The sequence below is a fragment of the Balaenoptera borealis genome (assembly GCF_965194805.1).
Source record: "Balaenoptera borealis genome assembly, chromosome: 20".
NCBI classification, from domain to species: domain Eukaryota; kingdom Metazoa; phylum Chordata; class Mammalia; order Artiodactyla; family Balaenopteridae; genus Balaenoptera; species Balaenoptera borealis.
In genome coordinates, this window is record NC_138879.1 from 55636217 (window position 1) to 55661043 (window position 24827).

Consider the following 24827-nt stretch of genomic DNA (forward strand, 5'->3'; position numbering starts at 1 on the left):
TATTTAATGTTGGTAAAGGGTACAAGCCACAAAGAAGACATAAGCACCATGAGCTTTTTTTGTGCTGAACAATGTAACCATGAAATATGTAAAACCAATTCTATAACAAATACAAAGAGAAAATTACAGGAACCCAACAGTAGTGGGAGAGCTGGAGATACCTCCCTCAGTCTTTGACAGATTAAGTAGGCAAAGAATGAGTTAGGATAGAGAGGAACTGAATAATATATTTCATATATCTGATTTAATAGATATATGTCAATTTATACTCTATGGGAAGAAAATAATACCTTTTCTCTAATAACTCATGAAACATTCACAAAATATTGATCATATATTGGCCCCAAAAGAAAACCTCAATAAATTCCTCAAAGCAGAAATTGTACAGGCCCTGTTTTCTGACTGCAATACAATAAAATGGCAAAAGTTCAAACTGACAAACCCAAACACTTTGAAAGTTAACAACACTCTTCTACAGAAATCTTGGGTCAGAGAGAAAATTAAGGCTGTAATTACAGATCATTTAGGACTTAACAGCAATAAGAACATTGCATATTGATGCTCATGGGATTGTGCCAGAGACAAATTCAGAGCTAAAGACCCGATGCTGTTGACAGAAAAGAGTAAAAATAAATGGACTAAAGATTCAAGCTCAAAAATTAGAAAAGAATAACAAACCAAACCAAAGAAAATTAGGAGGCAGGAATCAACAAATCTGAAAGCATAAAATCATGATTTGAAGAGGAAAAAAACCCTGATGTGTAAAGAGGCAGTTGTTTGAAAAAGAAGAAGAACGGGAATAAATTGCTAATCCAGAAAATATTAACACAGAACATTAAGACTGAGAAAAGGAATTTAATTTCCTATATAGAGGTTTTTTGAGGGTATGTTACAGTTTTAAGCTAATAGAGTTTCAAATGTTCAATGGATTTAAGAAAAATAGAAATTACAAACTGAAGGTACAATTAGAAAATGTGAATGAATCAATATGCAAGGAAAATGTTGCCAAGTTATGACAGGCAGGATACATAAGGATGTGGGTTCTAGTGCCAGCCTGCCTGGATTTGCATCCCAGCTTCACCTGTTGGGCAAATTATGCAACCTCTCCAAATCTCAGTTTCCTTAACACTAAATTGGTGATGGTAACAACATCTGTCTCCCGAAGTTGTTGTTGTACAGTCAGTGAAATAACAAGCCAACCCCCTACCACCCTGCAAACCGAAGGACTCCCCAAAAGATACCAGGCATTTTTATTATTGCCTTCTTTCAAACTTTCAAAGAACAGATCTTTCATATGCTCTATTAATAGTTTCAAGGCATACAGAAGGGTGAACACTATGCACTTGATTTTACAAAATCATTATCTTGATACAAAAACCTGCCATGTTAGCACCAAAACATGCAAATTTTCTTTATGAATACATAGGAATTAAATAAGATATATGCAAATGGGATCCAGTGTTGTAATGAAAGAATAAGACATAAAAACCAAGTAGGTATTTCCTACGAATAGATGAATAGTTCAGTATGAGGAAATCCGTTAACCCACCTCATCACATCACCAGGCAATTGGCAGTGTGCTGACCAAGAGATGCTGCTTTCAGTTATTTGCTTAAAGAAATAAGACATGGACAAAGAGCTGTGTTCAAGGTTGTTTGGTGTACGTTTATTGAACTTTTAAACAATCCAAATACACATTAATAGGCTAATAGGGGAATGTCTCTCTCTCTCTCTCTCTCTCTATATGTATATATAAATACAATGGACTATTCTATAGAAAAGTCTATTTTGAAATCATAGAAAAGACTATTTCAAAACATGAAAATATATTCAAGACATGTTGTCCATTAAGTATTCAGGAAACAGATTAAAAGCAGTATATGCTTATTTACATAGGTGGAAACTACACCTTTATCTGTGTGTGTGTATGTACATATAGGTATGAACATTTAGGTTGTTTCTTTTGCTACTATAAAAATGCTACAATGAATAACCTTATGCATTTGTTATTTCGTACAAGTGTGAGGATCAAATCACCATATTTTTCTCCATTTTAAGCATTGTAATCTGATTCTCATTTGTGCAAAGTGAAAAATGCAAATGGTTATTCATTGCAATATTAAGTGTGCGTGTGTGTGTGTATGTAAACATACACATAGTAATGTATAGGGGGAGGGAAACAAAAGAAAATATAACAAAATGCCACAATGGTTATTTTAAGATGGCTTAATTTTTCACCTCTATACTTCAAATTTTTTTTCCTTAATGCCAGTATATGAAAAAAATCAAATGTTAGCAAAATATTTGAAGTAAGGTTCAAACAAAAGGAAAAGCCCTGCACTTGTAAACAAAATACCTAAATTCAAGACATTTATCCTGTTTGTAAACTCATCTGTAAACAAAAGTATAAGAATTACTTCAAATAAGATATTTAAGGAGTTTTTTGCAGTGTCTGGAAATCGGTAGGTCAATAATATAAATTCAAATGAAAATCATTGCAAAGACTAGTTTAAAAAATGTATGTGAGGGACTTCCCTGGTGGCACAGTGGTTAAGAATCTGCCTGCCAATGCAGAGGACATGGGTTCGAGCCCTGGTCCAGGAGGATCCCACATGCCGCGGAGCAACTAAGCCTGTGCACCACAACTACTGAGCCTGTGCTCTAGAGCCCGCGAGCCACAACTACTGAGCCCATGTGCCACAACGACTGAAGCCCGCGCGCCTAGAGCCCGTGCTCTGCAACAAGAGAAGCCACCACAATGAGAAGCCCACACACTGCAACAAAGAGTAGCTCCCACTTGCTGCAACTAGAGAAAGCCCACGTGCAGCAATGAAGACACAATGCAGTCAAAAAATAAGATTAAATAAATAAATAAATAAATAAATAAATAAATAAATAAATGTGAAAGTGTTTAGCACAGAGCCTGGGCCATGGTTGGTTACCAGGGATTATTAAATGAACCTGAATCATCTCCCTTTCCTGGTGACACCTAGATTCTGAAAAGGAAGATTAGAAGTATTTCTAACTGCCACCATTTAACTTGGGTTCTCTCACTTCTTGCAACTGTTTATTTGATGCTGCCATATTGTTTAAAAACAAATAAACCAAAAAATAACAATAACAACAAAAAACAATGAAACTGGTTTTCTCCTTGCCTCTGGAGGACAAGCCGAACAAATCTGTCCTTTATCTCCCTTCCTGGATTCTCTCTTCTTGCTTAAATCCAGATCCAGGGTAGAACTGATTCAGCATTTGGCAAATAGTTTTTCCCTGGATATAACTTAATATTCTGTTTTGGGAAGGGAGAATATCTTCATGTGAGAAATGCTGGCTTACCACCCAAACCTATACCCCACTGGATAGAGTCCATGACTATTTAAAGACCCTGGTCTGAACCAAAGGAATGATATAAATGATTCCATTGGTATGGGAAATTTTGTCTGGTAGGAGCACACAGGATGATTTGTCTTGGAAATGGCCAGAGACTAGAACTAAGAGAAATATGAACAAAAAAAAATACATTGTGGGCCTGGATTTAGGATATGGTCATAGGAAGAGGATTTGGGGATTCACTGGATGGATACGGAGGATGAAGGGAGGGAAATGGTGAATGAGGACTGAAGTTTCGCTTTCCAAGCCCATGGAACGTCAGTACCATGGACAGAGCTTGAGCATCGGGAGAATAAAATGATGAGCTCACTTTGGGACATGATGGTTTGGGCTAAGAGCAGGAATTTCACAGGGATGACCATAAGCAGTTTAAAATCTAACCCTGCAGACCAGATGGACCTCAAGCTAGAGGTGTAGACTTGAGACCTATCAATTTGGGCAAGAAGGTGGAGCCTAAGTCTTCATGAAGACACCTGAGCCTTACGGAGCACTAGTATTTAGAGAATAAAAGAGAAAAAGGGATCTAGTGAAGGAGCTTAAGAATGAGTAGCCAGAAGGTATAATGCCAAAGGTAGGAAAGATGGTTTCATCCAGGAAATGGAAGCAGACCTAGACCTAAGAGGATGGCAGAGCTGTGACCCATGGTTTAAAACTAAAGCTAAGACCTCATGCCTCCTTTCCCTTGCTTTAGTTGAAATCAGATGCATGCACCAACAAAAAACAGAAATACAATGTCAAATTGAAGCCATAATACAATGTTGAATTGTGCTTTAGTGGTAACCCAAACCATTCAGTTTTAGAAGCCCTTAGAATGCCTTGAACTCCTGGCTTTAGCAACTATGACGCTATTAATTTTGTGGCTTGTTCAATCAATGTGGACTTTTGCACTATTAATTAAAACCAGTGCTTTTGAAATATCAGGCTGTGTTACTTATAGGCAGGACAGAGCCTAGAACCCAGGACTCTGGATCCCAGGCAGTGGGCAGTTCATATCAGCTTGCCACATCTCAGGATGCACCCAGATACCTGTGTATAAAGACCTGGGACAAATCAAAGTCCCATAAAGTGTAAGCACCTTAAGTTACGGCATCCTCTTCCTGGCTAACCATACCTGAACACCCTCCTCCCAAAAAAAGGATCTATTTCCCCTGCCCAGTTCTCTATCTCACATATGTGTATTTGCCAAATGTCCCCTAGTCTCCATCCTTCTCCTCCTCCACCCCAACAAAGCCTCTATTGCTGGTCAGCCAGATCCACAGATGTGGGTGGGTCATCATGGTGACAGAGGAAGCCCTAATGCAGAAGGAGAGAGACAAAAACAGCAGAGGAGGGACCCTGCCCTATTTCTAGGATAGCCAAAGGTCTGAGCTTTTTAGAGGTGCTTCCTTTGACTCAGAGAAGCATAGTAGAAGTCAAGAGAGGTGCTTCTGTGTTGGAGAGACCACGGAATTCCTGAACTCTTCTTTAAAAAAATTTTTTTCTGTGATTTTCAGGTGATCATCAGTATAACCATCCGATTTTAAGCAGCGCTACCCAGACCCCTACACATGGTGAGAGATGATTGAGAGCGTTCTGCATTCCATCCTCATTCCAAGTGGCTCCATCCTAACTACTGATGCCTATTATGGCACCAAACATGGTCACTGGCTCATTGAAGCTAAGGTGTAAGGAGCCAGGTACCCGCCCTCCTCCAGGGCCACAATGCCTCACTCTCACTTTTAGACAATTGTCCCCCTACTGTCTGTCTCCGATATCAGAGTGATCTTCTGCCATGAAAGGGAAAGTGTAAGCCCCTTTCTTAACGCATTTCACTTTCAACCTTGATCACTTCTTGCAGCCATAAATTCCATGTGTCCACAGCAAGGAGTGAACACTCTCCTTTGCCCAAGGCTACTTGTGGTACCATTTAGGAATGACATGAGATGTGAAAAATTCTATTGATGCTCCCCAAACTAATTAAGATTTAATAAAACTCAAAACCCAACTGGATGACCTGAGCTTTAGCTTCCCAGCAGAGGAAGAACCTGAAAGTTGAAGAGCACAGGCATGGCAGCAAATTGCCAAAGGGTTACAAAACCATGTTTCCCTCTTAGGTTTCAACGTCCTCCCACCAGATCACAGCTTACCGTTTGGAACTGCAGTGAACAACTATTTTTTGGTACATGCCCAAAACTTGATAGAACATGACAGCCACGTAAATTGTGAGCTATCATCATTCTTCTGTCTTTGCTGTGAAATAATGAAAACACCATTAAATTCTAGTGAGAGAGAAACTCAAAACAAAGATAAATTCTGCAGCTCACCTGGCAGAGAGACCTACCCCTCTCACGTCAGACTCTGCTCTATTTCTGCATTATAATTCGGAGAACAAAAGTGGACTATTTTGATATCCCCCTCCAGCTCCTAGTGGAAATATATGATGAAAGCAAAAGTTTAATAAGGTGTTTCAGGTTTCGGGGCCTACGAGAAATTAGAACTGGGAGAAATCAGAGAGATCAGTTAAAAGAAGCTGGTATCAGTGGTGATGTTGACAGTGGGGAGAGAAAGAAGGGTTCAGATATGAAACATTTTGTAGAAAGAATTGGGAAAACTTAGTTACTAACTGAATATGGCTGATGAGAGTCAATTATGAGTAAAATGCAAAGCCACGACCCATGAGAAGAATGGAGGGTCTTATTCACACCATCTAAGGAATCAGGAAAGCAGCCAGTGTACTGAGGATGGAGCTGTTGATGGTGAGCTTGGATCTGGACATCGAGAGCCGGATATGACCGTAGGATTTGCAAGAAAAACCACTCAACAGGCAGTTAGAAATGCAGACATGAAGTCTGGAGGGAGATGACAGCTGAAGGTGTAAGTTATGCTTTGGAAGCAGTAACAGAAGCCTTGGGAGTAGGGGCAATCTGTGCAAGAAGGCTGAAAGAGAAAAGCAGAAGGCAGAGCAGAAAGCCTGGGGGATGCCCATGGCGATGGAGCAGCGGCAGGGAGAGGAGCCAGAAAAGGCAAACGAGAATGCTCTGCTTGCTCAGTATCGTTCTGAAAGAGTAACTATGAGCTGGTTTTCCCCGGAAGAAGCCAACACAAGCGCAGCCCCTGAATACAAAAGGAGGAACCATTCTTCCCTCCTCTTCTTCCTGTCTTCTTTTTCTACCTGGTGCGAGGAGATGATGGTAGATGAGACCCGATCCCTGTCCTTGAACAGCTCGCAGCCTAGTGGAAGCAGGGTTTTCTCTGCCTTCCTCCCTTAGATGTTACACTTTTCCCAGGAGCTGGCAGAGCAGCTCTCAAGAGAAGAGGCAGCCTGTGTCTACTTGATTAGCAAATGAGCATTAATTGGATCCTTATTTGGGGCCAAGCACTATGAAGGCATCAGAACAATTGGAAAGCAAGACTTCTGTCGTCAAGGAGATTGCAATCTTTGGAGATCAGCAAGACCAACTCAAGTCAAATGATTAGAGACCACATAGACACTAAACTGGGTGGTATTGACCAGAAGAGCAATAGGGGCTTGAAGATCAGATATCACTCTCGGCTTTAAAGATGTGATGTTGTCATAGCGAAGAGTCTTGGGGGAAGGGAGAATCTGGGTAGAGGAAGAATAAGGAAGGGCATTGCAATAGGAGAGAGAGCATGAGCAAGGGGGCAGGGGCAATCATGGTGGAGGGAAAAAGCAAGGAAGGGCTGGCTTTGGCTCAGTGGCAGGTTTTGGAGAACAGTGAGGGGTAATAGCCTCCAGAAATGTTGCAGTTGGAAGTGGGTGAGCTGAGTGATGCCCTCAGTGGGAGTATGACGCCAACAGGCAGAGGGAAGCTCGTTCTTCTCCAGCACGGCCAAAAGTGAGGAAACCAGAGCTAAGGGGCTGTGGCTGTTACCCAGCTCTGGGTAGCAGTGCTCCCGGCTTCCTACCCACTCCACTTCCTGGTATCTGTCCCGATCTGTGCCAGGGAGGCTCTTTCAGTACAGCATGTTCTGATCACTCAGGGATGTAGAGCATCCCCCACAGCCTCACATATGTACTGAGCTGGCGCGAACACCAGCTCATTGGCTGAGCTCCCCTGGCTCCACCCCCAGTGTTGGGGGTACCAGTGAAGGCAGGAAGGGATACAGAAGCCAGGAGTTCCCTGTACTGAGGCTGCCCTTGGACCAAGCCTAGGGGTCCTTCTCTTTGTCCCACGGTTCACAGCACCCTCTTTGCCAAGAGGCATAGGGAGACACAGACCACTGATACATCTGTCCAAAGTTAGAGCCTGCCCTTTCTTGGATGTCCCAACCCAAGAGGATGGAGGGATGATGCAAGAGCCACCCAGCTGCCTCATTTCTGGGAATGGTACCACTGTTTTCCCAGCAATACCTGTTAACTTCTGGCTGTGCTTCAAGTCGGTCAAGCACCAAGGCATGCTTGTCTTCCTGCCTTGGATCTCTATTCCTTTTTGTCCCCCATCTTCATGGCCACTCAGCACCCATACCTGCATCTCCTCTTCCCCCAACTCCTGTGTTATTCCTAATCTGGCCCCCAGAGCCCAGCCCAACTCATTCACCTCATTAGTCATTCACCTCACTTCTCTTTGTTCTTTCCTTCCATGTCTTCCCCGCTTCTTTTCCCCAGGTCTGGCACTGAACAACTCTCCCTTCTATCTCTTAGACTTTGTAATCTCGAGGGATGGAGGGAGAAAAACAGAATGATGTACTAGGCATTTTGCCCACGTTCTTTCCTCCAGCAGCTCAGAGATGGCTAAGGGGGCTTCAGAGGAAGGAGCAGGAACAAGAGGAAATGGCTTTGTAGCTCACAGTGGCTTGTCAGTTGCAGGGCTTGGAGAAGCCAAAGGTGGAAGGGGTGGTGTGAGAGGTGCAATGACCTCGCGGACAGTGTGGGTTGTAGTCTCGGTGGAGCTGGGTCCTGGACCCAGTCCTATGGGTATGCAGACAAGATGGGTCACTCTACCTCCTTCAAACTCAGATTTTTTCTGAGCCTGAGAGCTAGTCTGCCTAATGCTATTGGGGAAAGGATAGAACCTTCACACCAAAATAGATGATTTTATGACACCCCCCACTCAGCTCCATCGGGCTTACATTTTCATCAGACAGCCCAGTGATATACTGGCAGAAAGAGTTTGTCATTCAAGGAAGGGTAACCTGCCATCATGGCCAGTGCAGCCAAAAGCACCTGCCCCCCAGCCTGTTGGCAACTGAAGCTGAGCACTGAGGGAGGCTGAGTCACCAGCATCACCTGTGTCCTAGCACAGGGAGCCAGGAAAGCAGGACAGGGATGAGAGATGGAACCTGAATGCTTCCTTCCTGCCTGCCCCCCAGCCTTTGTCCCCACTAACGCCATGACCCTTCCCTTCTTTTGCAGAGAAGCCTCGGATGAACAACATCCTGACATCGGCCACCGAGCCCTATGACCTCTCCTTCTCCCGCTCCTTCCAGAACTTGGCCCACCTGCCCCCATCCTACGAGTCCGCAGTGAAGACCCATCCCAGCAAGTACTCATCCCTGAAGAGGCTAAGTAAGTGGGGTTTTCCTGGGGTTGGGCTCTGTCTCTGGGGCCTCCACAACATCTTCCTGTGTCTCACTCTCTTGCCGTGCGCCTGAGGGCATGGGAGGGGGGGCCCAAGAACAAAGAGCAAGGTGTAGCACGGTAGAAGAGAACAGACAAGTCCCTTGTTTTTGTTCTTTAGAGCGTGACTCCATCTTCTCCCTCAGTAGAATGGAGGCCATGGGATCCTCAGAGCCACATTCCCATGGGAAGCAGTGCTTCAACTCATGTACCAGGTTAACTACAAGAGAAAGCCTTTCCCCAGCCTCAGCCCACACCTGCCTTCTTCAAACCCTGGGCCTTCCTTGCTCTCTATCTGTCTTGGAGTAAAGGCTCTCAATGCCAGAGCTTTCTCTGAGACTCTTCCCAGAGACCGGCTGTGGAAGGGCCCATAAACCAGCTCCCTCCCTAACCCCACTAACACTGCCTTGGGAACCTGAGACTCCCCATTCCACGCACACACCCCATTTCATGAGTTGAGCCCAGTACATCCCATGGTCCCAGCTCTGCCATTTGAGTCTGGGGAGCTCTAGGGATTGATGGGTTTCAGATGTTACAATGTCAAGAAGGTACATGGCAGGAGAGGTCTTCTCTTCCAGCTTTCCAACCCCTGGACCTTCTGCCTCCATTTCCCGATGAGTCTATTTCGATGACCACCCAGCTACAGGGCCGAGCCTGTGCTTGACAGTACAGGGGAACCTATTGTGATAGAAGTTCAGCCCATGAGTCCATATCAGCCACCGCCAAGGTGGAACAGTGAGTTTCTATGGCTAAAAATGGGAATCCCACATTCTGCAGAGATCTGGAAGGCTGCCTGTAGGAAGCCTCATTCCTGAAATGTGGGGCAAAGAAGGCTTGTGCATGTCCTGGGTGAGTTCAAGGGTGAGCCTGGGGGGCCTCGTGGATGGAGAGATGGACGGAGCATCTGAACGAGGTGCACACATGGGATTGTCCGGGCCTGCTCGTGCTGTGGGCACAGGCGAAGCACGTGTAGACTTGATTCTGTGCTTGTGCGGGGGCTGGATGCCCATGTGTTGGCTTCCTAGGCATAGGCTGTTACTCCAGAGAAGGTGTTACTATGTTTCTAAGTTACCAGTAAGGATTTTCACAAGCGCCTCCTGGATGGAGCATTCTGCTTTATTCTAGCAGGAGTCTGGTTCTGCAGCCCAACTTCCTTGGAGAGAGGTTCTGAGCCTCATCAGAAAGCTGCCGGCTGCTCCTTGGGTGTTTCAGCGAGACCCAGGGAGCTGTTCTGTTTCGGGACCATGGTGTGGCAGGAGCAGCACCGGAGCAGGAGTTCAGGGTCATGGGCTTGCCATCTATTCGGCCATGAACTCCCTGGAGACCTCGAGGGAGTCCATTAACCCCGGATACTCAAGGTGGTCCAGGGACGAGGGGCATCAGAGTTGCCTGGGAGCTCCTTAGAGATGCGGACTCTCAGACCCACCCCAGAGCTAGGTCAGAATCAGACTCTGCATTTAACAAGACCCCTGGGGTCTGGAGGAGCACAGCCTCTACCTGTCTGGGCTGCAGGATCCTAGTTGCATCCTGGCTGCACTGTCACAGTGTCGCCCCAGCTCACTCCTCTCTCTCTCTCTTTCTTTCTCGCACTGTCTCTCTACCCTACAGCTGACAGGGAGGCAGACGAGTATTACATGAGAAGGCGGCACCTGCCCGACCTGGCCGCCCGTGGCACCCTCCCCCTCAACGTCATCCAGATGTCCCAACAGAAGCCGCTGCCGCGAGAGCGACCCCGCCGGCCCCTCCGGGCCATGTCGCAGGACAGGGTCCTGTCCCTGGAGCGGAGCCTGCCGGATGAGTTCTGCATGCCCTACGACCGCATCCTGTCGGACGAGCAGCTGCTCTCCACGGAGCGCCTGCACTCCCAGGACCCGCTGCTGTCCCCGGAGCGGACGGCCTTCCCCGAGCAGTCCCTGTCGCGGGCCATCTCGCACACGGATGTCTTTGTGTCCACGCCCGTGCTGGACCGCTACCGCATGACCAAGATGCACTCCCATCCCAGTGCGTCCAGTAACTCCTGCGCCACCCTGGGCCACAGCCAGACGGCGGCCAGGCGCCAGGCCTTTGCCTCACGCAGACACAACACCGTGGAACAGCTCCACTACATCCCAGGCCACCACACCTGCTACACAGCCAGCAAGACAGAAGTGACCGTCTGACCGGCGGGGCAGGCAGGCCAGGGGTCGAGAGGGGCCTGGAGCAGAGCTTCCGGCTCTGGATGGCTCCCTTCCCTCGACCCCTCTGTAGGAGCTGGGGGTGCACCGCCTTTGCCCGGAAAGCCATATTCCTGGGACACGGCCGGTGGCCTGGCACAGCTCACTCGGACCTGGGATCTAGAGCGATCACCCTCACTCTTCCAGAAGAAGTGAAGGGGAGGGAGGAGCGGGGCTAGGCCCCAGTCCCGCCCCCCTCCCCCCACTGTCACCAACTCCCTTTCAGTCCCACATCCCCTCTCCCCGTGCTGGAGACCCTGGCCTGACCCTGGCCCGAAGCTGCCTGGGTTTGAATTGGCCAGTGGGTGCAGTCAACGGGCTGACCCTGACCGAATAGGCTACTCGGTCTCATTCATTTACTTAAAACCGCATCACAGAAATCTTCTAGTGCCTAAAAACTGCCTGCTCGCTCTCTCAGAGCCAGGGAGCTGCTGTGTCCATAAGCACAATAATGATTCTCTTCTGCCTGCTGGAACTCTCTGGTCCCCACTGGGTTGCCCTTCCTCCGCCGACGCCCTGGGGCCCTGTGCCCCTCCCCTAAGCCCCGGGACAGCGAGGGGTCCCCTTCCTTCAGCTGCCTCTCCAGGGGTGGGAACCCCGCCCCATTCCAGCTGGCTGCCCCGCCCACAAGGCTCTGCCCCTCCCCCAGCCTTAGATTCCACCCCTGGGTTCGCTGGGGCTTTGCTCTAGTCCTTCCAGAAGAGAGCAGGGACCGGGTGCAGGGACTTCTGGGGTGCCCTCCCCAGCAACCTGGTGATCTCCACACTTCCTCCAGGCCTCTAGGTCTGAACTGTGACCTGCCACTCTGGCCTGCCTTCCCCTCCCCTGCTCTTCTCCCAAGAGGCGTCTGCCCCTGGCCAGAGAGCGGAGGTGGGGAGGCCACTGTGACGCCCTGGGCCTCAGGGGCTCGCCATTCCCATCGCCCAGGGCTCCCACCACGCACGTCAGGCAGGACAGAGGCTCTGGCTTCTATAGAGGGGCAGCTCAGCCCCAGCCAAGGAGGACCCCAGGTGGCTGTCCTGCGCCTTGCCTGCTCCCCTCTCCCCATCACTGCCCCCCTGCTTGGCCCCTTCTCTGTTTAGAACTTGCTCTCTCTGCCTGTTTCCCCACCCCTCCCCCACCTCCCATTCTCCTGCAGCTCCATGACTCTCTCCCGGCTGCTGCTTCTACAGACCAGTGCCTCCTTTGGATCAAAGGGACAGAGACCCATTAGCAGACGCAAATAATGGTACTCCAGGCTATTGGTCTGGGAGTTAACTGGGTAGCTCCCCAGTCGCTCCCCTGAAGGGGGCATTGGGCGCCAGGCAGATCCATGCCCTCAGCTCTACTGGGGGGCTGCCCCCGCCAGCCCATCCCTTCTCTGCCTCCAGCCTGGGGGGTGGGCAGGATATGACAGCCACCTGGAGAGCAGACAGTGAACAAAGCAGCATCCACTCCCTGGAGACTAGAGCCTGGGGTGGGGGAGAGAAGGGGCTCCCCCATTCTCAGAGCCAGGGTACCTCCCTGGGCTGGAGCTGGGGGAATCGGCTTCAGACTATTGGGTGAAGGTATGATACTAAAAATGTGACTGCCGTCACAGTCAGACTCCAAAAGCAAAGACCTTAAACTGGGATTTTAGATCCTCAGTTCCACATACAATATGTATGGCCCTTTAAAAAGGGGGGCGGGGCAGGGAGACCTCCCCAGTGTCAGCCCTGGGAATTTTTAATCTAATCCACAGAGAAATCAATTGACTGATTCCTCTTACTTATTCAAGAATTCCAAAGCTCTTGTTCCCCCCCTCCCCTCAAGGCTCACTATCACATGAATCAGGAGGGGATTGAGCTGGGGGTGAGGGACACAGCCCTGAAGTCCCCAATGGGGCAGTGTCACTGGGTCTGTGAGGCTGTGAGGACAGGGATAAGTCTGCTTTCCTTCCTTACAAACACATAAACCTTCTCAAGGGCTGGTCCCTAAGGGTTTATGAGACTCTTTGGTCCAGAAGGTGAGGCTAAGAGGGTTGGGCTGGAGGCAATCAACTGTTCCTGGAAACGAACGTGTGTCTGTCACAGCTGGTCCCCTCTGCCCACTGCTCTCTAATCCAGCCCTTCAAGTCCCCTTGAAGGCTGCCTGCTGGGGCAGAGGGGAAAGGACGTGAGTGGGTGAGAATCCCCTCCCCGGGTGTCTGCACACACATATATCTGAACCAGAAACCCGATTTCATTCTGTGTCTGAAGCATCATCTCAGCACCAAGTCCTCCAGCCCTCAGGACGATGCTCCTCCCAGCCCTGTGCGTCTGTCTCAGGGGTTGTTTGATAGATTGATTCCAAAACATTTCTCATCCCAGCATTCCTGCTGCCCAGTTTAAAACCTCTGGTATCACTCGGATCAAAAAATTCTACCTGAACCATTACTTCTTTTAAATGATTCTTCTGCTTCACCCTTGGGCTTGGAAGGAGTGAGGGAGGGAAGGAAGGAAGGAAATAAGAGAAAGAAGTCTACAAACTTGCTCCAGTTCAGTCCCTCATTTCAAAATCCACACAATGATGTCTTAACTGGGACACAGCAGTATCTCATTTATCGGTTGTGCCATCCATGTTTGCAGAATAAGCAAAGCCAAGTTACCGGACAAGTTCTTGTAGCAGGTTAAGAGAGGGTTCCGGGGCTGGAACCCAGATGTCCTGACTTCCAGCCTCACCAGGCTGGTGGCCACTACCACACTTGGAAGGGCTGGCCCTTCCCCGACAATGGAAGCCCGCCTCCCCCAGCAAGGGAAGCCCAAAGCCCAAAGTTACCCCCTGCTTGCCCGGCTCTCTGTGTGAGTTTCCATTGCTCTGTTGGGAATGCACTGCGGTCTGCATGGGTTCTCTCCTGCCCTGAAGGTTCTTGCTGATCTGCTTGGCCTTTGATGACAGCAAAGCTCTCACAATCTGTCATGTCCTTCCACCTTTCCTGCCTCACTTCCACCAGTGAACTCCTGGCTCTGTGAGCTCATAAGTCACAAAGGCTTTCCCATGAATTCCTTTAACCCCCTAAATGGGCTTCTGCCCTCAGGGCTCCCCAGTGTCTTGGGTGATGGGTCTGCCTTCTAGAAAGTTCCAACCCTTCTCTTAATTCAAACGTCTTCTCCCCTCTTTCCACTCTCCCACCTGGAAACTCACCTCAGTCTTCTATGCCCATTCAGCCTTTCCTCCCTCTCATCTCCCCCGCCTTGCCCTTTTCTTCCATTTACCTCTCTCCATCCATACTTTCTTTTCCCTGGTCCTGCTGTACTTTCTGGTTCTAAAATGAGAGCTCTCAATGAAAACAGTCCCAGAATGAGACATTCTTCAGGTCTCTGTTGGCCTCATTGGTTTATTCTTCACCACCTGCCCCTACGAGATAAAGGATGGGAGCTGCTCTGTCAGAGGCCTCATGGGTCAAAGATCAGCTTTGGTTCCTACAGCTGGCATGTCCCTGAAGCGTCTGCCCCAGCCTATTGCTAGCCCAGAGGCTCCTGCTCTGGCCAAAGATTCATATCCTTTTTGAGGGCTCTTGGCCACTGTTCCATCTCACTTGTGCCTGTCCTGCTTATGTGTGTCACAGATCCCTCTTTGTCCCCAAAGACTGGAGAGCCTCATGACTCTCCAAGCATGGGGAAATATCCGTTCCAATAACCCTGCTACCAAACAATCCATTTTCTTCAGAGATATCTTGTCTGCCACCAGCCTTCTGGCCTCAAGATTCCATTCACAGGCAACTGTGGACCTGACCCAAGGTAATCTGCAAGGGTTGCCAATGACCTGGGTCCTAGGAAGCACCTGCTCTGTTCCCCCCACATACCTTCCTCCACCATCCTCCCCAAACCTGGGAAACTTGGCTCTGGAGTATTTTCAAGGAAGCTCGTTGTGTTTCAATGAAGTGTTTTTCAGGGTTCCTATTTATATATATATATATAAATGCAGCATTTTAGTGACAGATTCGATATGAAAGCTATGTCTTCCTAGGCTCTATATTTGATTTCAGAAGGCAGCGTACTACAGGAGGAAAAAAGCACAGGGCTGAGGCTCTTGGAGACGTGGCTTCGGCCCTGGCTTTGTCTCCGTCTTGCCATGTGACCAAGGACGAGCCACGTCCTCGCTCGGCGCCTCCGTTTCCCATCTGTAAAGTGAGGGGCTTTGAGCAAAGGAGTTCTGAAGTTTCATCCCGCTCTTACATGTAGGGCTCCCATTCCCCACTGGCAGCCGCTCCTCTCTGCGTTCCTCCCCTCCTCAACTGGGCTGCACGCATCCGATTCCACCCGCCCCACGGCAGCGTCCTCAGATGCCCTAGGCAGCCACCAGACTCCTCTCCAGAACCTGGGGTGGGCCCTGTGGTCGCAGCCACCCAGGGGTGCTCTCCTGTCTGATGGTGTAAGAGCCTACCCATTCAGTGGGTTACCAACCGTGTGTCATGGATTCCCCCCCCATCTAGACACACCTAAGTCATCTTAGGTGTCTGTGTCGTTGGGGAATTCTGAAGTTTTCATTTTGATGCGGTCCTTAAAGCTGGAGGGAGGTGGTTCTGATTTCAGAGAGGGGACAGGCTAGAGGAGAAAGGTCCAGAGGTTGGCCCACAATGGCATGAAGTTTGTATCTGAGGGCAGCTTGGAAACGTATTCCAAGCCACAGAGGGGAATACACAGCAGAGCCCCTGTGGGGCAGTGGATGTTATATCCCCCTCCAGAACCTGTGTCCTGAAGACCGAGTCCAGACACTGGGCTCCGTTCACCTGGAGGAGGAGGAGACATCCCCCATGGGCTGCTAAGAGGTGGGCACCCACCCCATCCCAGTACCTTTCTAGCCCCTCCTTGTGACCCTGTCATCCTCCCGGTGAAAGCTTGTGAAGAAGCAAGAATTGAGAGTCCAAGTCAGTATCATTGAACCCATCTTGTAAATCGACAAACACATCAACCATCCATCAGTCAGAGAAATGACGTCATATGTTTTCTTAACACCCTCCCTCCTGAGGGAGAGGAAGACCCCTGCTCAACTTTGCTGTCCACTCCTGCTGTGACCCTTGAATGCCACTGCCTGGGAGGACTCATTCATTTGCTTCGTAGTGGCAATATTCCTCTAGTTCTATAACTCAACTAGACATTTTGTAGTAAAGAATTCTTGAAATTCTCTAATTAAAAAAAAGCAATTCTTACTGTAATGTTTTTAGTTTGGGGACACAATTTCCTAAGGGGAGATTAATGAACATTTTTACGCATTAGCCCAATTTATGGATTCCATGTTTATTACATATGGTAGTACTGATGAGAAGTACCTTTCTATCTGTACCTTTGCACAGTTTCTTCATTCCTCATAAGTAAGCTTCACGATGAGCAGTGCTCCCGTAACTGCTGCTTCTGTACAAATCTCATCGTTCTACTTACCTGTCAAAGCACATTCTGTATGTACTGTAAACAGATATCACTTTAGTAAGATTTAGTCTTAAGGATTTTTCCACTTTTGTCAGTAACAGATATTTATGGATTAAAAAAATAATAAAGCCGTTTCAACATAACCTATGTCTCTTAAAATAGCCACATGCTTGCTTCTACGAACACAGAGCCAAAACTAAAGGTAACTAAAAATCACAAAATGATGTAGCAGATCACTGGAGGTGGGAGCAGAGACAGACATTGACTGCAAATGGGAATGAGGAAGATTTTAGGGTGATGGAAGCATTGTAAAACTGGATTATGGTGATGCCCACAATGGCATAAATTTACTAAAAATCATCAAATTGTATATTACAATGGGTGAATTGTATGATATGCAAGTTAGATTTTAATAATGCTTTAAAAATGGTGAACAAAAGGAATGTAGGAAGGTAGGCTTAGAACAAGTGCCAATGGATAAGGTGTACCAACTCAAAGCAGAATCAGAAGTTACAACCTTGTATCCATATTCATCTACTCCAGCATTATTATTCTTGGACATTAGGCCTTAGTTTGGTTTTAGAGTTAGTGCTTGCAGTTGCCATGGGTGACCAGAGTACAGGTGGTTAAATAGCCATGACATTTTAACCAGAGAATGAGGTTGTGCCATGAAAATTGATTTAGATTTGGAGTCTTGCTCAAGACCTTTTTCTCTGGACTTGTTTTTTTTATATTATTTCCTTTGGCCCATATTCACTTTTGCTGCTAAGGTCATCTGTTGGTCTGTGTTTCTGAATTTTCCCCATAACCTAGATACTGGTGGGCTCTGCTTCAGCAAACAAAGTATTGCCAAACAGGACATGGCCTTCTGCCAGCTTCAGCACCTCTATAGTTCCTAGAATCCACAGTCAGTTATACTCTCTTACCAACTGCCCAGCTCCTTTGTAATTAAAACCCTTCTCCTTGGCTGAGTTGAGCTTATATTCAAAAATCTTTTTATTATCTCTTACCAATGGCATTCTTTACCTAGGACAAAGTTATAAACCTGTTTACTATTCTAATACATAGTAACACATTACCACACATATCCTGAAACCTGTTTTGCTCACTACAACAATCATTATTACAGTGGATTACCCCTAAGTCGTGGTGTCGCTAATCCATGATGACACACAGCAAGCACACACACATTACAAGTATAGCAAAGCTTCATTAATCTATATTCATTATTGGAAGGAAACCCAAAGGAAGACAAAATTCTGAGTTGGCAAAAAAAATTATTTTTAGAGAAGTGCAATTTAATTACAATGCTTACACATACACAGAATGGCTAGATTATACTAGCAATATGTTTCCTCATAGAAAATCACAGGAGACCTTCCTTACCGAACAGGTAAGACTAATGTGTAACTGATATAAAAATGGTCAAGAGGTTTGAGTCAAGGAATTCTGAACATGCTTAACATGGTTCTTAAATTGGCTAAACATCCACTTTTTAAAAAAATTTATTGAAGTACAGCTGATTTACAATGTTGTGTTAATTTCTGCTGTACAGCAAAGTGATTCAGTTATACATATATATACATTCTTTTTCATATTCTTTTCCATTATGGTTTATCACAGGATATTGAATATAGTTCCCTGTGCTCTACAGTAGGGCCTTGTTGTTTATCCATCCTATATATGATAGTTTGCATCTGCTAATCCCAAACTCCCAGTTCTTCCCTCCCCCACCCCTCCTCTCCCTTGGCAACCATACATCTGTTGTCTATAAACATCCACTTTTAAATATCATTAACTCTACTAATTTGTTCAAATTTTCCTCTTTGATTCTCAAAGTTAAACCTCAATTTGGCCCCTGTCACAGTTGTCACTAATTCCAAATTGGTGAGATCTATAAAAATGAGGTCTTAATATACCATCATTAATAAGCCAAGGCCAGAGAAAACTCATGTTGGAAGCATTGAGATGCCAGGGGTCTTGGACAGCCTTTCACTTTCCATGTCACTTTGGACACTGAACTTTCTCCTCTCTGGCTGAGCATGAAGGAAGTACAAAACCTCTAGGGAGGAGTAAGAAAGATTTTCCTTCAAGATTCTAAGAAGAAAACCAAGGACACTCACTCTTGGCGCTGCAAATGTGTCAGGAGTGGGAAAATCAGAAAGAGCAGAGGTTCAAAGGAATGCTTGGAAAGTTCCAGAATGAGTGAATCAGTAACTTTTATACCAGGGATGTGTTGGCCAATGTCATCCCTGGGCCTCTGTGTCCTCATCTGTAAAGGCTGGGCTATTAGACAAATAAAACAAAATGAAACAAAACCCATGTCTGATATATTTTATCACTGAATTATCACAACACAATACTCAAATTTTATCTGGGCTTCTAGGTAGCTGAATGAACTTGCGAATAACCCATCCTGCTTGGCCTTGCCCATCTCAACTTTCCCATCCCATGAGAATAGGATGCAGTCAAAGACTACTGGACCGGGTATCAGAAGATCTTGTTCATTGCACTGGCTCTGCCAGCATTTTGCTGTGTGACCTTGAAAGACATATTTCTCCTCTTCAAATTTCAATTTTCTCATTTAAAACAAAAACACTGGGCCAGGGACTTCCCTGGCGGTCCAGTGGTTGGGACTTCACCTTCCAGTGCTGGGGGTGCAGGTTCGATCCCTGGTAGGGGAGCTGGGATCCCACATGCCTCGTGGCCAAAAAACCAAAACATAGAACAGAAGCGATATTGTAACAAATTCAATAAAGACTTTTAAAATGGTCCACATCAAAAAAAAAAAAAAAAAAAAAAAGTGGGCCAGACCCCTCTAAATCTCTAAAATCCTTCCCATCTTTTTCAGCCTGCTTCTGTGATTTTGTCAAGACTTTGCAGGGAGCGGGTAAGCTCAGCTAGTACTAGTCCTGGAAGAAGGGTAGAGTGGGAGGGCAGAATGATGGGAAGGCAGGAGAAAACCCTTGGCAGGAGCCATCGCTTATCAGATAGCATTTTCCCAGTGACAAGCATGGCTACCCTGTGTCAACAAGAGATGGCTACGGAGGAAGGAAAGGTATTAAGCTAGAGGAAGAATGAGGTCCTTAGAAAGCTGCCTCTTATGTTAACTTAACGTTTTGGGATTTCCCAAGATCAACAACTTGTCTGTTAAAAAAAAAACCCAAAGAATGCATTTCCACAGAAAGTTATCAACAGTTCATTATTTTTCTGTGTTTGCCCATAGATATAGAGCTCAGATGTGTGTTTCAGGACCAGGCCTCTCTTCACGAAGAGAAGAGAAGTTGCTTTGCCTCCAGCTTCAATCTTAACCCCAAGTCCAAGTTCTGGAGACATGTATCAAGTGTAGAATACTGGGACCATTGCCGTCATTCCCAATTGTGTGTACCCTAATAATTCTTTCTTGGACCATTTATAAGAGCTACTCCTACTGATTCACCAGGGCAACCATGGAGAAGACCTCCCCTGCTACCTAAAGGATATTCGTTCATACATCGGTCTTCATTTCAGACGTGGAGAAAACAAAACACTGTCGTCTAACCCAGTGTGCCCACAAAGCAGCAACATCAGTATCCCTGGGAGCTGATTGCAATGCACGTTGCCAGTCCTACCCTAGACTTACTGAATCAGAATCTCTACGGGTGAGCCCCCAGAATTTGCCTTTCCACCAGATCCCTAGGTGACGCTATGCACATTAAAGTTTGAGAAGTACATCCTCCTGCATTTTTTTTTTCAGCTTTGAAATACTATAATCCTATGATAATAAAGATTTGGAAATCGGGGGATCAGAGCAGCCTTGATCTATGTAGGCAAACAATTTCAGGCAACCAGCTTCAGTGAAGAGGTTAGAACAAAAATGAATTTACACAAGGATTTACTGTATAGCACAGAGAACTATATTCAGTATCTTGTAATAACCTACAATGGAAAAGAATCTGAAAAAAAAAATATATATATAACTGAATCATTTTGCTGTACACCTGAAACTAACACAATATTGCAAATTAACTCTACTTCAGTTTTTTTAAAAATGCGTTTACAGAGGATTAAGTATTTGGGAAATGAGAAAGCTGAGGCAGGGTGTATAAACCATCTGCAGGAAAGTTTAATAGAAGAGAAGGTATGTGAATATTGGAAGACTGGATGAGAATTTTTAAAGATTGCACAAACCTGAGCACGTTAACATTTGAAGAGAAAGGACAATCAGGTAAGGACGGGGACCCGGAACCAGATCCATTCCCTCGGGTGTAGGAGGGGCACAGGAGGAGGAAGAGCAGCTCCTAGGAAACTTCTAGGGAAAGCAAGATGGCGGCCACTGTGAAATAAAGGGAAAGGGCTGCTCGGGGAGGTTTCCCTGGAGGGTCCCAGTCTCTTGGTGACTGATGATGCAGAGTCATCGAATCAGGCAGGATAGGCTGGATTCTGCTATGGTGATAAACAACTCTCAAATCTCCTTAAAACATCAAGGGGTTATTTTTCACTCCCACTCTGCTGGGGCTTCTGTTGCCCTTCCCCATCCTTACTCAAGGGCACAGAGGTAGCTAGAGCCCCCACTATCTGTCACGTTGCCTGCCACCATGGCAGAGGAAAAAGAGAGCTCTGGAGGGTCTGGCCAGGACGATTAAATGGCAGCCAGATGCGACACATATCACATCCGCCCTAATCTTCTTGGCCAGACCTGGTTACACAGTCCCACCCCACCACAGGGGAGCCAGGACCTGTGATTCTATGATGTTCCAGCTAGAGGAGAAGCAGGAACTATCCAGTGAGTAGAATCAATCACAACCACAGGTGCCATTCTGTGCTGAGAGCTAAAGACTGGGAACTTACAGAGGCAAATGGTCCCTCCTCTACCACTGTAGCAAAACCATCAACATAGTCTCATGTTTTAAAACTTTTCTGCAGCAGATTTATTCTATGTAAAGCCAGTGGTATGTCCATATCCATTTCAAATTGGTTAGTAGATGTCTTAATCAGGAGTCATTTGGTTACAAGAAACAAAAACGTACTGAAATTAGTTGAGGCAAAAGATGAGAATACTATTTATAATAATAACAATATTTAATTTAATAATGATTATTTATTAAATTAAATTAAAATAAATGTAAAAATTATGATCATTATCATTGTTAGATATAAAAGCTTCTCACAGGCTCTAAGTCCTGAATGTATAACCGGGCCTCTTCAAAGCTAAGAAGTTGAAAGTCATCCAAAACCCTGGCAACACTCTCTCCCTGTCTCACGTCCTTCTCTCTGAAAATATCCATTCCTCTGGTATGTGTTTCCTTTCACACATGGTTGAACCTGACTAAGATGACACCTTCAGCAATTGTGTCTGCATAATCTCCCAGGTCTAACCCCTGTGGCTAGCTGACACAGTCTCTCTGTGCCTCAATTCCAAAAGTCCTGGGAGAAAATCCGAAAACCTCTATAAATGACTCTCCTTGTATATCGGTTATCTACTGCTGAGTGATAAAGCTCCCCAAATTTAACAGCACAAACAACAAGTATTTACTGTTGTAATCACTCATGATTCTGGGGGTTGTCTGGGCTCAGCGACACAATGCTCACTAAGTGTCCCTTACATGGTTGCTGTCAGGTGGTGGCTGGGACTGGAGTCATCTCCAAGGTTTCCTCACTCACACGTCTGGCTGTTAATGCTAGTTGTTGGTCGGGACCTCAACAGGGGCTACCCACTGGAACCCTTAGGTGCATCCCCTCCACGTGGCCTGGGTTTCCTTACCACATGGCAGCTGGGTTCCCAGAGCAAGTATCTGGAGATAGGAAGAGAGAGAGGGAGTGGGCAAAGGGGAGATGTGGAGTGAGCGAGCCAGGTAAAAGCTATATCATCACCTCATGTGATGTAGCCTCAGAAGTCACATAGTCCACACTCTGAGTCACCAAGTTCTGCCCAGGTTCAAGGGGAGGGGACACAGACTCCACTGTCTGAAGAGAGTGTAGCAAGGTTTCATTGTAAGAAAAGCATGTTGATGGAAGAGACTGCTATGACCATCCTTGGAAAATACAATCTGCCACACTTTGGGCCAAGGGTCTATCCCTGGTCCCATTGCTGCGGTCAGGGAACCTTGGATCACATACTCCAAAATGGCTGCAATCATCCTCCCCTGGAGCTGCAGGCAGTTTTCTGAAAATGAAGCGTAGGATGAGCTCACGCACTGAGCAACCTCTTTACAGTGGGACATCCCTGAAGTACTGAGAAAGCATCCCATGAACACAGCATCTACTCTTTAATTCCAACCTCAGGACTCCAGAGAAGACAGTGAACAGGACATGGGAACAGTGGATTCTGTGAAATCCCATTAAAATATTTCCCGACAACAGGGTGATGATTTTAAACTGGTGGGTTTTTCCCCCTTTCCTTCTACCCCTACTCTTTCCGCCACCAGTCCAAACAATAATATTAACCCTCCATCTCTCTGCTCTTAGGGAAAAGGTAGAGACCAGAGGAATAAGTCTTTGTTCAACCTTGGCTTTTAAAATTGACTTTTGTCAAGCTCACAGGAGCAAAACTTGTTACGTAATTGCAAGAGCCACAGAGTGGAAAGAGAAATTGTTTCCTATGATATTGAAAGCTGACCTTTAAGTATCAATGAGCCCAGCTTGATAAGAAAACAGAGTAAATTGCATATAGACCGTGATGGAAGAGCCCTTCCCTGCTGTACAGGACAGAGAGAAATGCCTTCCTTCATCAAGAGAAGAAATTCAGGGAGAATCAGAGAAGAGAGCAAGAGAGAAAGACACATGTATCTCTGATCATCACCATGGGGTGGGCTCGTAGGGATGGGGGATGGGGGGACAACAGAATCCTCCCAACAGATTGGAGGATCTGAAGGCAGAATGGATTTCTGCTCAGCTTCCTGCCTAGAACTCTGGGAGGAAAATTCCTGATGAATGTTCCATGCCAACATATGGCAGGTACGGCAGCACGGAAATGATAGGAAGACAGATCTCTCCAGAGCAAGCCCTCCCCGCACCGTGAACACCAGGCTCCCAGCCCCTCAGAGGTACTCAGGTGACAGTGAATGCCCTGGCTAGGAGCCTGAAGGATATGTCTGAAGACTGGGGATCTCAGGGCTCACAGTAGCACAGGGCCACCGTAACAGAGAAAGGAAGAAATACCTGCATATCTGAGTTACGGCCATAGGTTTTAAAGCCGGGACACCCATATCCTGAGACCCAACGTCTTTCAAGAGCGGTTCTCAAGCTTTTTAGTATCAGTACCTCCTCATACTCTTAAGAAGTATTGAGAGCAGAAATTAATACAACACTGTAAATCAACTATACTTCTATAAAATTTTAAAAAATGTATAGACGACCCCAAAGAACGTTTGCTTGGATGGGACATATCTATACACATTTATTATACTATAAATCAAAATGAAGACCACTTAAAAGTTATTTACTAAACCATTTAAAAATAAAAACAATAAATCCATGATGTGTCAACATAAATAACACACTGCTATGAGAAATAACTGTTATTTTCCAAAAATATAGTAAGAAGAGTAGAATTATTTCCCTTTTTTACAAATTTCTTTAGTGTCTGGCTTTAGAAGATATCTAGATTTTGATATCTGCTTCTGCAGTTAGTGTATTGCGATATCACACTTTGTACACCTCCCCCCAGAGGCAGGGGAGGAGGAGAGGAAGCACCCACAGAGAAATCGGGGTAGGGGGTGTAAAACCCCCCTTTTCCACTGCCACTGGTCAGTCCCTCCCTTATCAAAGGGACACTGACAAACCCCAGTAAACCTGAGCTTAGGCCAGGAAGATGCTTTAGTTCCACATTAATTTGGAATTGTTAATATTCTAATGAACTGGACATATTAATTATTAAGCTGTGAAGTTACCAAATGACTTCTTATTTTCTAAGAATAACCTGGAAAGTAGGGGATGGGAGGAAGGAATAAAGCTGTTTCTGATGACATGATAGGACTTACTTGCTTGATATTATAGTGATTATATAGATAAACGTGTCTTGCATGGGACCTTTACGCAATGCCCCAGATTAAGGAAAAGGAAATTTCATTCATGTTAAAAACTCAAAAGAGGATCATAAAACCATAAGAATGAGAAACTGGATGACATCCTTGATAGGTTATACGAAGACAAGGCTTATACACACTATTATATATAAAACAAATAATCAGTAAGGACCTACTATATAGCACAGGGAACTCTACTCAATATTCTGTAATAACCTATGGGAAAAGATCTGAAAAAGAATGGATACATGTATATGTATGACTGAATCACTTTGCTGTACACCTGAAACTAACA

General features: G+C 46.1%; 1 protein-coding gene across 3 annotated transcripts in view; it reads left to right on the forward strand.

The window, feature by feature from the left end:
* Positions 1-16669, forward strand: part of SHISA6 (shisa family member 6) — a 264868-nt gene extending 248199 nt beyond the window's left edge. For 2 of the 3 annotated variants that reach the window (XM_082373292.1, XM_082373291.1), the window contains 2 exons: positions 8744-8896; positions 10556-16669. In XM_082373292.1, the coding sequence (XP_082229418.1) occupies positions 8744-8896; positions 10556-11106 (704 nt within the window). In that variant the 3' untranslated portion in view covers positions 11107-16669. Of the gene's footprint in view, positions 1-4883; positions 4941-8743; positions 8897-10555 lie in introns of all 3 variants that reach the window. The other variant, XM_082373290.1, reaches the window with a different exon arrangement.
* Positions 16670-24827: the final 8158 nt, after the last annotated feature.